Raw genomic sequence first — 17,318 nt, 5'->3', positions numbered from 1 at the left:
GTGAATTTAGATGGAGATGAACGGATGTTTACCTTCAGTTTTTGGGAGCAACGCCGACATTTATTTTCCGGACGGAACGCGACCCCCATCTTGTGGCGGGAGGAGGAACTGCCACCGACTGACGTCACTGTCGCAAAAAAAGCACAGAGTAGCCGCTTTGCTTTACGGCAGTTTGAACTAAAAACATTTCGACATGACATCTTCGTTAATTTGCAGCGAAACTCAAAGCAGGTAAATAAAAACAGCAAGTGAGTGGATTTTATTCATTGAAACAAAGTTAAAGAACTTACCTGTCAAGTTTTAGCGGCTGTTTCTTATTTACTACAATACAAAAACGACTCGTGGATGACACACGCTCTGCTCCGTGTCAACCTCCTGTTAGCTAGTGGACGTGTAAACTGGATTTAAACTGGCTGTTAACTGGGTTTAAACTGGGAATTTCTTACTCCCGTTTCAGGGTGAGTTCAGTCCTGAACAGAGACGTGAAGCAGTATGGGAAAAAGTACATGTTTGACCGCAATGAGGAGACGTGCTGGAACTCGGATCAGGTAAAACTGCAGCTCCATGTGGCATATTTATAGTATATAGTATGTACTGTATACTAACTGTCGTAGTATTCTTATTTTTGCACTTAATATACATGAAACCGGCATACTTAGTAGTTTTATACTAACGGGAAATTATATTGCTTAAACTGTGGCTTTTGAATGCCACTGTAACGTACACAGTTTATACTTAACCCTTTGAAACCTGAACTTTTTTGTTTTTTTTTTTTTTTTTTTTATTTTTATATAAAAAAAAAAACAAAAAAAAGGAAAAATGCAATGAGCAAGATATAAGTTAACAAGATATAACCCCAAAAAATAAGCAAAATATATTAAAAATAAATAAATAAATTAGGTCTACAAGAAAATTAACTAAATAAAAAATGGAAAATACCTGAAAAAGTGCTACAAATAAAATAAATTAGTGTATGTATATATATATATATATATATGTATGTATATATATATATATATTATATATATATATATATATATATATATATATATATTATATATATGTATATGTTACATCATTTTAAAGTAGTAATTATAATAGTTATTTAGTTTCCTGATATTTTTCACTATTTTTTATCATTTTGTAATGATTCTCTCCCCTTCTCTCTCCCGCTCACTCTTTTGGCTAATTTTCAGACCATTTTCTTGCCAGCTTTTATTAATTTCTTGCAATTTGCAGGATATTTTTGGCCAGTTTAAAAAAAAAAACTGAGTCAGTGTCCTTGTATGTATGTGTACACACTTGTTTGGTCAATAAGCTGATCGTAATTGTGATTTAGTTTTCTTGGGATGTTCCTGAATGCATTTTATGCATTACATTGTGGGAGATTAGTGTACGTCAACAGCACACTCACAAACAGCCTTTTTTTAGTGTACTTACTGACTGATAAACATATATTTAGACATTTTTTTACCATGTAAACACACCATGCATTTCAAAACCTTCTCACTATTCGTTTGCAGTATGGAAAAATGATACATACTCAGAAACTCCCTGAATGATAAACTTAACATATCATAGTCAGTCATCAGCACCGTGTCTTTGGCAGGGTGAATGTCAGTGGGTGTCTCTGGAGTTTCCCCAGTCAGTCAAAGTGTCAGAGTTGAAGGTCCAGTTCCAGGGAGGCTTCTCAGCAAAAACATGCAGACTAGACGGTAAAACTCAGATATTACATTTTCAACTTCTAGCCTTTTTGTAAATTATTTCCTGTTGTCATTATCTGTCTTTTTATTTAAGTGATGAGGTGAATCATTTTCTACTTGTGCTTCCTGCAGGTTGTTCAAAAGATGGAGCTTTTACAGAGATCAGCCATTTTTACCCAGAGGACAACAGCTCTCTTCAGATATCCTTCAGTGTTACTGTGCAGCATCTGACTGATAACCATGTATTTTTTTTTAATGCAATGCCACATAGGGGAGCGACATTTTCTTTTGTCTACAACACAACATTAATCACAAGTAATAACAGTAGCTATAAATGTGACTTAACTCTTCATTCAACTGTATTAATTATAATTACAACAAATAATGAGAGCCATAAATAATCTTAAACGGGGGGTTGACAGTCACCAGGTGTTTACAGGTGTTTTTTATTTTTATTTACTTGGTTATTTAATATGTATCTCTTTCCTAGTATATGTTCATTTTTTCTGTAAATAATAATGAAAAATAGATATTTATATTAAGTATGTGGGTGTATGTATATATTGAATTAATTTCAGTATAGGTTTAAATGAACAAGGAAACTGGTTAATTAAAATTCAATGACTTATGGAGAAGGGGTGGGATTCTCGATCCTTTTCAAATATGTAAACTAAGTCATCATGTGTTTGACCATTACGGTTGCTTATATTACTTTTTTGTATAATAATTTCTGTTTCTTTTATTACATGTTCGAAATAAATCAAAACGTAATCAGATCAAAACTACTGTATCAGACAGTTACATAATACTAAATGTAATTCTGCTATAATACATTAAATTCAGCCTGTCAGGCAACACCAGGTTTATTACGGCAGCTGAAGCTCTACCTGTCACTCTACCAACACTATGAACACAGCGTGCTTCCTGTTAGCGTTCTTGATGGTTTTATAATAAGCATCAGACAATATTTTCCTGAACATGTTTTGCATCTTATCTTGTTCTTAACTCCACACCCACAGCTTTCCCATACAGGAGGCCCCTGCAGTGGACAAAGTAAAAATAATGTTTGAGAATAGTGCCGACTTTTTTGGGAGAATAACTGTTTATTCCTTGGACGTCCTGGGGGAGAAAAACTTGTGACCTTTTTTTTTTAAATTCTCTCGTGAGAGAGGAAGTGACTCCTGAGCTCAGGACGCAGTTCGGTGTGGTGGCACTTGGGAAACATGTCATCTGTTCCCTCACCTCTCGAGCTGATGTGACTGTGGCCTTTTTTGGTATGGACGCTTTCAGGGATACGCCAAACCACCTCACTCTTCGTTACTCACGAGGCTTAGTGCGGACTCTAATCGAGTTTTTATTGCAAATTTAATGGGTTTGTTGTGATTATAAAAGCACTTATAATCACACTACATGTTTACGTTGTGCCTATAAGTTGAAGCACCATTCCAGTGGAACACACAGTATGAAAATATTGTTTTTTTATTAAAAGTTGTTTACAATCCTTTTTGTGCTGTCTTTCTCTCAAACAAAATAATTCTGCTGCACAGCGTAGCATTTTAGTCCTTGTTTGTACAAAGTTTCTGCACATTGTGATACAACGTACACATCAGTGAAATAAACCATTTCTAAAATAACAGAAGTACTTTTACTCAGTGTAAATGTCTCTGCGTGTGTACCTATCTGTTACCATGACTTGCTGTTGTTACACGGGTTACTTTGTCATTATACTACCAGTGATGGCTGGTTGTAGATCTGGCATCCTCAGAAGGTTATTTCCAGTTATTTGTTCTAACTAGTGTCATGTTGGTGGCTTGTAGAGCTTCAGGATATGGTCCTCTAACACTTTCTGAACTGTGGAAAAAAAAAAGAAATGAAAATGTAAGATCAGCAAGAGATATTTTACATTAAATAGATAGTTCACATTTTTTTTAAGTTTGTTTGTTTTTCCAAGATCCCCATTAGCTTTTGCAATAAACAGTAGCTACTCTTCCCGGAGTCTCCGTTATTTTCATCAGCAATATTTCATGAACTAGATCTCATAAATACGCATCCATATTATTCATACTCACAATACGACTAAACACATTACACCATTACAACAATCAACACAAACTCAAAGACCATCTACGGATAAGTACCCCATACAACCCGACGTCAAAAAATCTAAATTATCCCTGTAACATGTTGTGAAAAGAAAAGGTATTTGTAAGGAATCAAAAAAAACAATACATACTCTTTTTGTGTCCCAGGGCAACAGCTAAGGCCATCGGACTGTACCCAGAGTCCGATTCGATGGTCATGTCGGCCCCTTTGGCTTAAAGAGAGTATTGTATGTTTAATTAGAAAGCATTCAAACTGGATGAATCAAAACTTAACATGATAGAAATGTAATGTACCCAAGAGTGCCTCCACACATTTGATGTGGTTCCCTCGGACAGCGTAAAGAAGAGGAGTCCCACCATTCTAGGAAGAACAAAAATACAAAAATGTCATTAAAAAATGTGACTTTTTCAAACATCTTAATGTGTGTTTGCTTGTCATAACTAGTGCATTTTATGTGTTTGTGATGACATGTCAGATATAAAAAAAGTCATGATGTACCCAGTCATATGTGTCAATGTCTACTCCGTGTCTGAGAAGAGACTCGACAATGTCCACGTAACCTCCAGAGCTGGCCAGAGTCAGGGCACTCTCTCGCTCTCTTGCAATTGTTTTGGGGTCCGCGCCCTAAAACAAAAAATATACATATATATAAATAAATGACAGTGAGATTGTGCATTTTCTCTTAATCCCTTGAAACTAGATTGACATCACTTTTCTTGTCCTGCGTTTGGCCATCTTTTACAAGTAATTAAAGCTTTATACCTAAGCAATGTGGTTTGATTTCTTCTCTGATAACATGGAAAAAAGGCAATGAGCAATTTGGGAGGAAATGTCTTAAAAATTACAAGATTTTGTAGATTTAGATTTTTAAAAAAAAAAAAAAAAAAAAAGCCAGGTAAAATACTCTAGAACTATATTATAAATGATCAAAATCAAATATTTAAACTGATGTTAAATAGTCATTCTTTTTTAAACACATTTGTCAGGTTGTCCCATGTTTGTTTTTTACTTCTTTGTTTTGCTAATTTTCATATCATTTTTTATCTTTTTTATACTAGTTTGCTATGTTTTTGGTTATTTCTTCTTAAGTTGCTCATTATTTTCTCCCCATGTTTTTAAAAGAAACATATCCAGTTAACTCAGGTTTCAAGGGGTTAATGACATGTTCAAGTCTTTCTGGACAGCAGTCGCTTACTTCTAACCTTTTCCAGGAGAAAATCCACCACTGCTTTTTCCCCAAACGCTGCTGCCCACATGAGAGGCGTAAAGCCCCGTTCATCCTGTTTGCTGAGCAGTGAACTGTCTGCAAAAAAAAGGAATCGATATTTTAACAATTCAACGGAAGGAAAATTTTGATTTCTGTTACAGTGCTTGATGACAGATTCCTCACCTTTACTCAGGTGTGCAGCCACTTGTGAAACCTCGCCTTGAGCTGCCAATTGGTGTATGGACAGAGCTGAGGAAAATAATAACTTCATTTGAGAGCTAAAAATAAAATTTATATCAATTCTGCCATATCTACATGACATACACAGGATTGAAATGCCATTTCCCCCAGACTTCCAATGTAACCACGCAAGTACACAAACAAAATAATAAAAATGTGTAAAAAGTAGGTAAGTACTAAATAAGGTATTATAAATGACACTTAATCAGAAATCAGACACACTTAATTGATCCTCAGGGGAAATTATGGTTCATTACAGTCACTCTGATGCCAGCATAGAGTATTAAAGCAAGTAGAAATAAGTACAAGTATATAAAAATAGAAAATAGGAATACAGTAAGAGTAAACAGTTAGCACATTATGTAACAATTTAAATATTTAAAATAAAGTAAGTAAATATGTTGAGTATGTAAATGTGTAAAAATATAATTGTAAAAAATACAGTAGTAGACAATTAGCACTTACCTGTGAATATATAAATTATTATATGGATATTGTGCTGTGCGTGAAAAGTGTGTAAAATATAAAACATAATACAATGCAATGAATAAAACTAGTATGTAAGTTAAAAATATATATGAAGGAAAACACACAAGCAGAAACTTCAAGTGCAAATGGGAAGCGAGGGATTATTTCAGTTTTGCAGTGAATTATTATTTTGCCAATGGGATGAACACTGCGAATATAATAAATAGTTGTAAATAAATCGAAACACCAGAGCATATTTGCCAGTACTTACAGTCTAATGTTGCTGGGCGTACTGTAACCTCATTCCCACGCTGCCTGTTGGTCAGAGTGGCAGAGTGGTGAATGAACAAACCCTCTTCATCCACATCCCTGTTTTCTGGAGACACTGGATCAAGCAAATAAACAACAAACATGTGAGTGTAAGCAAAATATCCACTGCTTACTTGTTTATTTTAAGACTCCAAACATCGTGTGATAATAAAAACAAAGATAACACATTTCAAGAAAGTGATCACGGACAGGAAACTTATATTAAAAGATAAAAAATGAAAAGCCACAGATACCATTGGACCTCTCATCTCTGGACTCGGAAGGACAAACATTAGCGTTAGATGAGCGATTATTTTGGTTTTCTGCAACCTCTTCATCACCTCTGGCCTCCATGATCACTGCAACACAAAACAACACATCAACTGCTGAATAATGTGGTGCTGCGCTTCACAAAAAGTAGCCAAAACTAGTTTTTAAAGCAAATTGCATCGTCCACTCACCACATCCAGCCTCACAGTCTAATTTGCGCTAACTTCCTTTTGGCCAAACTGAAAGTAAATTAGTCGCGCGACGGGTCTCGCAGACCATCGAAGTAAACCGAGACACATAACTTAAAGCTCAGTTGATTAGCTATTTAATAAATCAACTATTTTATCAAAACAAATGAAGAAACGTTTGATTCAACCCGCGTAACGGATCACGGCGCTTGGTTGTCTTTAAGGAAGAACCGATTTTTTAAACAGTCGATATTTCTGTCCGGGAATAATTTCGTGTGGCACATGACAACAAAAACACGGAAGAAGCGAGAATCAGCTGACACAGCTCGCACACACCTGCGCCGTTTCTGATTGTAACAACCAGCCAACACAATGGAGGACCAGGAGATGCAACTAAAAGTTAGGAGAGGTAAATATTAGCCAGATAAATCAGCAAACAACTTACCTCATCATTGCCTCTCAACGCAGCAGCTAAGCTAGTAGCTCTTAGCCGCTATGCTAAATCGATGCTAGTATCGTGTTTACATCCGCCTTTCATGCTGTTGGATGCTTTCCTCCGTTTTTATTTTATTTTCTAACACGTCTCGTGTATGCTCAGGATTTGTCTGTCCCCTTTTGACTCTACAGTGACGGATAAGTTCACGGAGAGCATGTACGTGCTGGCTAACGAGCCGTCAGTGGCTCTCTACAGACTGCAGGAGCACGTCAGACGGTCGCTGCCTGAACTGGTGCAACACAAGGTATCCAATCTGTGGCTTATTGTCGGAGAAATAAAATAAATGCAAACTGCTAGCAAATTTAAGGGAAAATAAATCGTAACATTATTTTACATCGTATTGTTGTTATTTTCGTATCGGGAAACAAACAACTGTGAATGCCAAATGCCAAATAATGCACACATTAAACAGCAAAAACCTCACGACATCTGCTCCTTATTAGGGACTGTCCGTTATTTATCAGAGTAGGGGGTGGCTGGGGTGTGACTTAGCTTTTGTTTTTTGGTTTCCAATATCATGTTCCTCCTCGGAGATACGATTTTTTTCTCCCCCGAGTTTCCCTGACTGGGTGGGGAAAATTCATGACCATCTCTTCATCATAAATCATCATATTTCATATCTGCTTGCAATAATAAATGATGCAATGTTGGATATTTTTAAAAGAAACATGCTTCTCAAACCCTATGGTGGATTTTTGTGGTTCTGAGGGTATTTAAAATACATTTTAAAAAATATGACCACTTAAAGTTCAATATCTCTCCTCTTCACCACATCAAAAATACCCCCTCCCCAGTGCCTAAAAATAATTGCAGTGCCTTCGTCATTGTGCACCACATCTCCCCTTCATAAATAACCAACAGTCCCTTATTATTTCAACTTTATTTCAAGCATCAAAAGCGTTTGTGTAGAAGTGGAAGTTGTTATCCCAGACTGTCTGCAGATACTTGAAATATATTGAATGCATTTTTAAAAATTAGACCTTTAAATAAATTAAATAGGCTTAAATCTGAATTTGTTTGGACTAAATTGTAACAAAAAAATTACCTAAATTAATTTTCTTTATTTCAAAATGAGTCAAACTCCACTGCATGAAAGCCATGATTTTTGATGTATGTTTTCTTTTTACTTTGCACTTATTGTTGGCAAACTGTAGATTAACTTAATTAACTTTAATAACCACAAAACCCACCTCAGCACTGACTACATATACACTACTTACCTGCAGTGGAAAAAATATTCTCAAATCTGCTTAATCATTTCCTTGACAGTCTTAAAAAGTATTAAATTTAAGTGTCCTGTAGACACCCTGCATTCACTTTAGGGAACAGCATTAGTCATGAAGAGCGTGTGTTTGGTTGCAGTTTTCAACAGCTCTGGACAGCAACCAGTGTGTAACATCGTTATACCCTTTGTTTTGAATATTTAGTGGTTGTATTTTCGGTCATTTCTCACACAGACAGACATGCAGAGCTGGGAGGAGCAGAGTCAAGGAGCCATTTACACTGTAGAGTATGCATGCAGGTGAGGAGAAGCACAGACCTACACATTTACAGAACCCGCTGTCATGTCATGACTGTTAACACTTTCATTGATTTGTTGGTTTTCGCAGCGCCGTGAAGAGCATGACGAACAGCAGCTTGTATTTCAAAAACATCGACGGCCTCCTCCGTCAAGCCATCAGCATGAAGGAACAGATTAGCAACTCTCAAGGACGCAGGTAGGAGGCAGCAGTGAACATGCTGACTTAGACATGGAGGTGTCCAGAATATAGGGAGGTGAAGTATGATAAACAGTCTTCAGATTGAAAAATTAAAAAATGTGCAAATTTAGGAGTGCATCAACATTTGTTGAGCAGTGAAGTTAGCTCTCGGTTGCCCGAACTCAACTCTTTCATAGGTGATACATTTCATTTTGTTTAAAGCTGCTTCAGAAATAATCCTTCCAACACTACGGTGCCTGGGGGTTTGAAAGATTGAGTGTGACAAAAATAATGTAAAGCATCTCTTCAAAACTCAGGGCCTTTATCTCTCAAGCATCAGGGTGATTTAAGGGTGTGTGCCAAATACCTTTGCCTGCATCAAGAATTGTTTCTTCAATCATTTGACAGAGAGACAGTCATCATCGGAGGTGGTTTTCAAACAAATAATTCTCTTTCAAAACAAAATCTAGTCTTATTTATTAATGTCAGCCTTTGAAAAAGCCAGAAATAAAAGAATACTTTTTTCGGCCATGCCACCTATCCTTACAAAAGTGCCAAAGAAGTACTTGTGGGTCATTGTACTTTCACATTTTCCAAAATCTTTTTAATTGACTTATCTGATACTAAAATGAGAGACATAAGTGACTCAATTTCTGGAGTTTTATGCCATTTGCATTTATTCTTTGCTCCTCATCAAACCTTTGTTCATTTATAACCTTTGTTTCCATTTGATTTATTTAATCCTTCATTTATAATCATTTGTATTGGTTAATATTTTGGCTTAGGAGCTAAGAGACCTTGTTTTTTTGTCCTTTCTGTTTATTCCCCACAATAACTGCAAAATATTCTAATAATCTGAACTCTTTTTTGTAGTTAGTAGGAGCTTCATTTTTTCTGTTTTGTTTGTCTGTGCTTATTTTCTTTTGTTTCTCATTGATCCCTGCATGAAGCTTACATGATGTGAACCCCTCTCCCAGTCCCCTTGTCTCTGCTGTACATGCCCCTTCCACTTCCTCATGACCTCTGGACAGAGGTGTCCAAGGTTAGTAGTTCCTCCAGATATAATATAATCAAATTCAGGATGTATTTTTGACATATTGTATGAAATGTGCATTCAACCAACATTTAAACTTAACAGGTGTTTTTTTCTGAACATTATTTTAATGTCTTTTAGTTGTCAAAAAAAAAAATCCTACTTTTAAATGGATATATATTTTCTAAAAAAAAAGTAATTAATTTATGGTTGATATAAAATAATTTTGAACCACACACAACAAAATACATCTGAATATTATGCACAATTATTTGGCAAAAAGCCACCATATACAGCGGAATAAAGTATTCACAGTATTACAATGAAAGCTATACATACTGTATGCCAGACCGATACTTGGGCAACACTGGTGTGTGTGTGTGTGTGTGTGTGTGTGTGTGTGTGTGTGTGTGTGTGTGTGTGTGTGTGTGTGTAAAGAGATTCAAATCAAGCTCATTCATACATAACACTATAAATTATACAAAATTTGTCTCCATTTGTTTTTCATAATAGTAAAAATGCTTCATAATCTGAACAGTTGAAATCAGTTGATAAAGGTGAAAACTTGGGTGTGTGTTTAAGTCCGAGTCTCATGTCGTTTGCAATCAGTCAGGCCGAACACGCTGAGTGTAAAAAGTCCAGTTCTACATGTTTGAGATGACACTTGTGTCATCAGTCCATCAGTGTCTTTAACCACGAGCTCAGCTACCTTTATGTCACACAAGGGTGGAGTCTTTTGCAGAAATCCCTGACTTGCGTGCAAGGACGCTCCTCATCTCATTGTTGACCCCGTTCCAGGGTTTCGTCTGAGCCTGCAGTAAACCGGATTCAGTAGACAGGGTCCTGTGCATTCGGGGACAACTGCCACCGCTGCTGTAGCCGTCTTTATCACTAGCATGGCCCTGGGAACCCGCGGCAGGGGAGTACTGCTGTTGCTGGTATTGTTGTTGTAACGGGTTGCCACATTGAGGGTAGGAGACCGGATGCTGGAGGTGAGACTGGCTGCGGTGCATGCGTGGTTTGTCCACGCCTATTTTGAGCTCGCAGTGTCGGGAGACGGGCGTGCTGCTGCTTCCGTGGTCGTTCCGGAAGAGGGTGTCGAGGTGGTCGGTGTGATAGCGCTTGGCAGTATGAGAAGCTTTGACCAGAGAGTGGATCACAACGACCAGAAGGATTAAGATCCCAGAGGAGAGTACGCAAGCGCTTGCAATGCCAGTCTCCACCTCAAATATGAGGAGCATAAAGATGGACATAGCTGCCAGGGAAGAGAGGAGGGCGTTAGAAAAACAGAATTTATACACACAGAAACACCAAATGACCAGTAAACAATCTCTCATCTTAGAGCTGGGATTGCGATATCTTCAATATTATTTCAATATTTTGAAATCTCCTCTGAACTACTGTAGATTACTAAAATACCAAATTATTAAATTAACTAAAGTTGCAAAAAGTTAAAGTAGCTATTGTTGATATAAATTTTAATAAAGTGCTGTTTTAATAAAGTTAAATAAAATAATCTTACAATGAAGATTATGATTAAATACTACTAATGCTATGGTGCTCCATGGTCACAAAAACACGTGCTTTGCCTGCTCGGTCACTATCGCTCTGTTCATCTGCGTCATAACTTCAAACAAAAGACCTTAAAAGTTATTTTTTACTTCAGTCTGGGTTTCCTACTAATTTCCTAATTCCTCATTTATTTTTCATTTTCACATTACTTTTTCCACATCACAGCAATTTGATGCTTTACAAAAAACATATCATATTGTGTTGAAATGACAGATAAAAGCTGGCTATTCTTAGCTGACTTGTTCTATGTTTATCTCCAGGAAAAGGACCATGGACTCGGGCATGCTAAAGGAAGGGGGAGAAAAGCACAGTTCTGGGATGTGACGTGACTTCCTGAGCAGGCGGTGTTGCTTCTACAGCCCTTTGCTCTGCTGCGTCTTGATTGAGGCTGGAGTCGGGTCACAGGGGCGACACCTCCTCATCACAATGGAGTGACTGCCTCCAGTGACCCCCCCAGTACAAGCCGCTCAGTGGAACAGAACGCCACAGCGCTGCCAGGTTCAGCATTAAAAACAGTTAAGTCATGGACGCCGCTCAAAGAATGCATTGTTCTCGTGGACTCGCTGGACGGACCAGAGAGAGAGCAGCCGTGCTGGGTTTGCATCTGCTGTTTAAAATCCACTGCACCGGCAATGTTTTGGACACTAGTTTTTAAGGTTTTTGTTAGTTTGTTGTTGAAGGCTACAGACTAAAAAGTACCCTGCGTGCAACTTATAACTTACATAAGTTAAGGACAAGTGTGTGTTAGAAGGCAACAACAGCTGCCCAGTTCTAAACTTCATTTCAGCTTTAAATATATAAAATGTTAAATGGGCAACATGATCTAAAACAGAAATCAAGAATCTTACAAAAAATAATAATAGTGTTTTTGTAATCTGTTCTTACCTGTTAAGTAGACAGAAACCCCCAGGCAGAACAGTCCGATTGCCACGTGTCGTACAGCTCTGCTATCCAAAAGGAACCAGTCTGCTCTGTGGAAACAAATGTCATATGTTCAGTATCATGGCTTACACTGCAAAATTGTCACTTTCTCATCAGTGCATGAATGAAGATGAATTTTGCAACAATTTCTATGTTGACTGTTTTCTTTTGTTTCGTTTTATCACAACTTTCTTTACTACATAATAAAACTATCTTGACTCTTTTTATAGTAAGTTTATGTCTCAGAACGACAAGTCCTAAACTGTTCGATTATTTCTAGGTATTTTGTAAAGCTCATTATTATTCACATTTTCTTGGAATGTCCCCTTTCAGTGGGGAGGTCCCGGGGTATGCTGTTGGGATTTGTAAACTGACGTGGGAAAGGGCCAGCTAGAGGCCGTGCGCTGGGTGCATAATGAGAGGAAGGCCATTGTTTAGACAGGATTCATAGGGGTTGAGAGGTGGGGGGCGGCCAACCGCACTGCAGCACGGGCCTCTGCACTCTTACACATAAGGAAGGCCCTTTTATACTTGTGAAACTTTGTTTTCTTTTAATGAAACTTAATGCAGCCGACTAGGATCTGCTGTGGTTTACCGAGAACAATTAAAGAAGATTGTGTGGGCATCAGAAGAAACACATAGCTAAAATGCTATTTTCCTCTTATAGCAACTGTGTGCACTGACTGTGTGACCAGAAAACATGTTTGTAGAATGCAATGCAGTTCTGTAGCCTTTTAATAATTACCTTTCTCAAAGCGTTATGTTTCTGAAAGGCATTGATTGAATTCAGGGGTTTTATTTGAGGCTCCACTCTGTGGTGGTTTTATTTTGCTGTGCCTTACATTGAAAGTTTGCTTATTTACATAAACAGGCAAACAAATCACAAACTTTAGCCTCAAAAATTAGAAATACTTGAATTAAAATCTCTCCGGCACCAATTTAAAAGGAAGTTTTCCCTTGGCAGGATTTATCACATAATAGCTGTATCAGATTGCAGTACATAACACAGGGGGAGGTTTTTTTCTTCCCCATCATTCATTGTAATTAAAGAAGTAGTTAAAGTGAAATTATCCAGCGTTTGCTTAACAGTTGCCACGGTGACCACAAGTGACACTTACAGAATAGGGGGACCACGGTTGGTTGGCACACTTTTGACTCTCTGCCCATTTCTCTGGCATAATTTATGTAAAAATATTCTAACCAACAGCAAATGACAAGTTAATGTCTCAGCTAGGAATCAATGAGTTTTAATGTACACAAACATTTTTTTTAATTAGATTATTTGTGATTAAAGTCATATTGTGCATTTGTGCCAACCAGCCCGTGCAAGGGGTTGGCTGGCACAAAGTTAAAATTTCATAAATGCAATAAAAAGAAGCTACCAATAGAAACAATATGAACATTTATTACAAACAAGTCCCAGAAGACATGATAATTTAATTAAATATCTGCCCACTTGTATAATCAAACACTATTTGGTGGTGGCTGTGGCTCAGGAGGCAGAGCAGAAGATTCGATCCCTGGATCCGTAGGTCCAGTTGTCCAAGTAAATTTGGGATAAAATACTTATACTTTTACAGCCACATTTGTCTCAACTTTGTGATGAAAATATGTTCACCAGGCAGCTATAATCACTCATTACAAACTTTCATATTGTTTTAACTTATTCAAAGTGTTTTTGAGTATCATAAAACTAGAATGTACCATAAAAATACAATGCATTATTGGTATTATTATCATTAGTAGTAGTAGTAGGAGGAGGAGGAGGAGGAGGAGTGTTATATCAAAATGTTGACATAGCTGATTTCTTGTATATTAACTAGAAGTACCAGTTTTCCAATATCTTAAAATAACACTTACATTAAGTCACCTAAAACTCTTCTTTTTCACTTTCCACAGCCTCCTACAAAACTGAAATGTTACCTTCACAGAAAAAGTTAGTGCCTCAAAGTCAAATGTTTTAACATAGGCCTAGTATGGGTGCAGGTAAAGAAAGGAAACATTTTCATGTTACATTTTCTTTCTATGACCTTAAAAGGATCTGAAAATATCCGTGTGCAAAAAGACCCCGTTCTCCCCTACTATCAATGCTAAGATGCAGTGTAACAGTAACATGCTTGCCAACATTAGCTAACAATTAGTCACTTAAGCTACTTCCCTGCTGGAAACAACAGCTAAAAAACAGCTTATGCTGGTAGGTGGTTTCAGTTGGTTTTAGCTGGTTGAAGATGGTCATAGATGGCCCTGACCCAGTTCTTGCTGGTCTTTGATGGATTAAGCTGTGCACTTTTATCTTTTTGCATAACATATGACAGTAGACTTCACTGACTTATGTCATTTGCTTTTCATATTTCCCCCTCATGATACTGTTATTTCCCCATACCTAAGGACATTCATTTATTTGTAGGTTTATACTAGACCACTTGAGTTAAGCAGGAGAGGATTTTTTTGTTTATAACTTAAGCTTTGTATTTGTAAGCGAAGCAGTTTGTCTTTTTTCTTTTAAAACTCACAGTCTTACTGTAAATGTCGCTTTCTTGCATCGGTGGTGTTTTTGAGCTGCGTATTAATACTGTAATTAGATGTAAAGCGATTACAGGTGCGATTAAAGGTGAGCCAGCCTATCAGAGCTGACCGGAACTATCTTTTTCTCAACTTTACCAACAGCAGTTAAGTACAAGTGAGTGAAGCGGCGCACAGCAGGTGCTTTCTTTAAACTCAAAGTAGCAAAGGTGCGTTTCATGCAAGTTAAATACCTTTCAGTGTCCTGCTCTCCTCTGCAGACCTCAGTTGAGAAGTAGCTGTGGAGGAGACACACCACCACAGAGCTGAGCTGCAGGGTGAGGGACAGCGCGGACAGCACGGTGGACACAGGCAGCAGGACGGCCCAAATATGAGCCGGGATGATCGAGGCGGTGGACGGGGGAGACTCCTTCACTGCCGTCTGCTGAGACTGAAGCTGGAAAATCAAAATCACCGATAAAACTGACATAATGGCCGATAAAATCCCCAGTAGACACAGAACTATTAGAGACCGCTGGCTGTACTTGAGCGTCATCTTTATCGTGAGTTTCTCCAGAGAATAAAAAGTTCCCCCCTCTCCTTAAACACACTTCACCGGCGATCCTAAACTCAGCAAAACTGCGCTGGCATCGCAGTGTGAATAATTTTTCCTCAGTCCTTTTCAGGATGAATAGTTTCCTCCCCGGCGTGGATTTTTGCAGCAGTTTGCTTGTTGTGGTCGAGCGCCCTGCTGCTCAGTCTGAGCATGTGATGTGCTTTAAATCCCCAGATTAAAAACTTCGTAACAACAATGGACTTTTTTCTCTTGGATCCTCGAAAACAATGCGTGGACGCGCTCCTGGGAGAGGCAGAGCTCACTGAATACACACAAAACACCGAGGCAGGACAAAGGAGTTTAAAACAGTGCAGCCTCACTGTGCAAGTTAATAAAGTTGCACCCAGTTATACACAGTTTTTAGATAATGTGTCAAAAAATATACTGAAAGCATTAACTTGCGGGAACTGATCCAAAATAAAAACAGCCTTTAAATTACTAAAAAAAAATGTCCTTATGGATTGAATGCCATATTTCATTGCATGTGTAAATAGATTAGCCCACTTCTTATGATTGGATGTATCCTCATAAAGTGATTAAAGGATTATGATAGCTCTCTTCAACAGGAAATGCTCACTTACTCACATGCATTTAATAAAATAAAGTAAAATCAAACATGCATCCAAGTCCAGAAATCTAAATGTTGCTCCTGTGCAAGAGACCATAGTAGGTGTGCATTACAGCCAACTTTTAAGGAATTTGAAGCAGCAGCAGCCACCTTAACTAACCCCTCTTCATTGTAGAATGGCCCTTTTATTCTTCATCCAGCTCCTGAGACTCTCTGAATCTAATTAACTTTTCACTAGTTGCTGTGGAAACATGCACACTTGAGCAGGGATGCACTTTTTTTTCATTGCACCCACTGATTTTTACAATAAACTACACTCAAGTTTGCTTTTATGTGCATATTGCAACCATATAAAAGAATAAGTTGCATGCTAAATATCAGCCTTTTTATCAAATAATTTGTATTTAATATGAACAAAATCCACTTATTTTACAATAAACAACGCTCACCTGTTCCTTTACTTTTATGTGCATATTGCAACCATGTAATAAAATCAGTTGCTTTTCCAGTGTCTGCCTCAATCCATATCATTTCTATTACCTTTATGTGTACCATTGCAGGACCGGAAACACCACTAGTCACTGTAGAAACATGCGCACTTTAGCAGGGATGCACTTTTTTCATTGCACCCACTAATTTTACACTAAAACAACACTCCCCTTAGCTTCTATATGTGCATTACAACAATGCAAAAAAATAAGTTGCATGTCCAGTATCTTCTTCATTTGACATAATCAGTGTTTAATATTAACTTCATTCATTTATTTTACAATAAACAACACTCACCTAAACCATAACTTCTATGTGCATGTTGCAAACATGTAATGAAATAAGTTGCATGTTCTGTATCTGTTATTTCATATAATTAGTATCTTTAAATAAAATTAATTCAGATTTATATTAAACATTCACCTATACCTCTACTTTTACGTGTAAATTGCAACCAGTAAAATAAGATGCATGTCCAGAATCTGCTTTATTTCATGTAATTAGCATTCAATATTAACCTCATGCACTTACTTTACAATAAACAACACCCACCTAAACCATAACTTCTATGTGCATGTTGCAAACAAGTTGCATGTTCTGTATCTGTTATTCCATGTAATTAGTATTTTAAAATAAAATTAATTCAGATTTATATTAAACATTTACCTATACCTCTACTTTTATGTGCAAACTGCAACCAGTAAAATAAAATGCATGTCCAGAATCTGCCTTATTTCATATAATTAGTATTTTATATTAACCTCATGCACTTATTTTACAATAAACAACACTCACCTATACCTTTACCTTTATGTGCAGATTACAAACATGTAATAAAATAAATTACATGTCACCTATTTGCCTGAATTTATATAATTAATATTAACTTTTATATGTACCAGTGCCCCAAACACCACTAGTTGTTGTGGAAAC

General features: G+C 37.2%; 4 protein-coding genes across 6 annotated transcripts; 2 read left to right on the top strand and 2 right to left on the bottom strand.

Annotated features, from left to right (window-relative positions):
* The first annotated feature begins 137 nt into the window (after positions 1 to 137).
* LOC121939279 (nuclear receptor 2C2-associated protein) lies at positions 138 to 3,202 on the top strand. Its single transcript, XM_042482345.1, has 5 exons — positions 138 to 231; positions 458 to 548; positions 1,610 to 1,715; positions 1,836 to 1,903; positions 2,721 to 3,202. The coding sequence occupies exons 1-5, from the start codon at positions 194 to 196 to the stop codon at positions 2,841 to 2,843; spliced, it is 426 nt and encodes a 141-aa protein (XP_042338279.1). The 5' UTR covers positions 138 to 193; the 3' UTR covers positions 2,844 to 3,202.
* rfxank (regulatory factor X-associated ankyrin-containing protein) lies at positions 3,197 to 6,708 on the bottom strand. Its single transcript, XM_042482339.1, has 9 exons — positions 6,492 to 6,708; positions 6,285 to 6,389; positions 5,993 to 6,106; positions 5,197 to 5,262; positions 5,009 to 5,109; positions 4,305 to 4,430; positions 4,100 to 4,166; positions 3,937 to 4,017; positions 3,197 to 3,554 (listed from the first exon to the last, which is right to left on the bottom strand). The coding sequence occupies exons 2-9, from the start codon at positions 6,382 to 6,384 to the stop codon at positions 3,502 to 3,504; spliced, it is 708 nt and encodes a 235-aa protein (XP_042338273.1). The 5' UTR covers positions 6,385 to 6,389; positions 6,492 to 6,708; the 3' UTR covers positions 3,197 to 3,501.
* Positions 6,709 to 6,759: 51 nt separating this feature from the next.
* borcs8 (BLOC-1 related complex subunit 8) lies at positions 6,760 to 12,433 on the top strand. 3 transcript variants are annotated; one of them, XM_042482355.1, is made up of 6 exons: positions 6,760 to 6,897; positions 7,116 to 7,228; positions 8,442 to 8,506; positions 8,595 to 8,702; positions 9,635 to 9,726; positions 11,550 to 12,433. In XM_042482355.1, the coding sequence occupies exons 1-5, from the start codon at positions 6,861 to 6,863 to the stop codon at positions 9,702 to 9,704; spliced, it is 393 nt and encodes a 130-aa protein (XP_042338289.1). In that variant the 5' UTR covers positions 6,760 to 6,860; the 3' UTR covers positions 9,705 to 9,726; positions 11,550 to 12,433. The 3 variants fall into 3 exon arrangements, with proteins under 3 accessions (XP_042338289.1, XP_042338297.1, XP_042338292.1); XM_042482363.1 differs by lacking the exon at positions 9,635 to 9,726; XM_042482358.1 differs by lacking the exon at positions 11,550 to 12,433 and having other exon boundaries at positions 9,635 to 9,832.
* Positions 9,912 to 15,602, bottom strand: tmem221 (transmembrane protein 221). Its single transcript, XM_042482366.1, has 3 exons — positions 14,967 to 15,602; positions 12,175 to 12,260; positions 9,912 to 10,972 (listed from the first exon to the last, which is right to left on the bottom strand). The coding sequence occupies exons 1-3, from the start codon at positions 15,266 to 15,268 to the stop codon at positions 10,434 to 10,436; spliced, it is 927 nt and encodes a 308-aa protein (XP_042338300.1). The 5' UTR covers positions 15,269 to 15,602; the 3' UTR covers positions 9,912 to 10,433.
* Positions 15,603 to 17,318: the final 1,716 nt, after the last annotated feature.

The sequence above is a fragment of the Plectropomus leopardus genome, chromosome 3 (assembly GCF_008729295.1).
Source record: "Plectropomus leopardus isolate mb chromosome 3, YSFRI_Pleo_2.0, whole genome shotgun sequence".
In the NCBI taxonomy this organism is placed as follows: domain Eukaryota; kingdom Metazoa; phylum Chordata; class Actinopteri; order Perciformes; family Serranidae; genus Plectropomus; species Plectropomus leopardus.
Note: the sequence above shows the minus strand (reverse complement) of the source record. Positions and strands in the feature narration are given on the sequence as shown.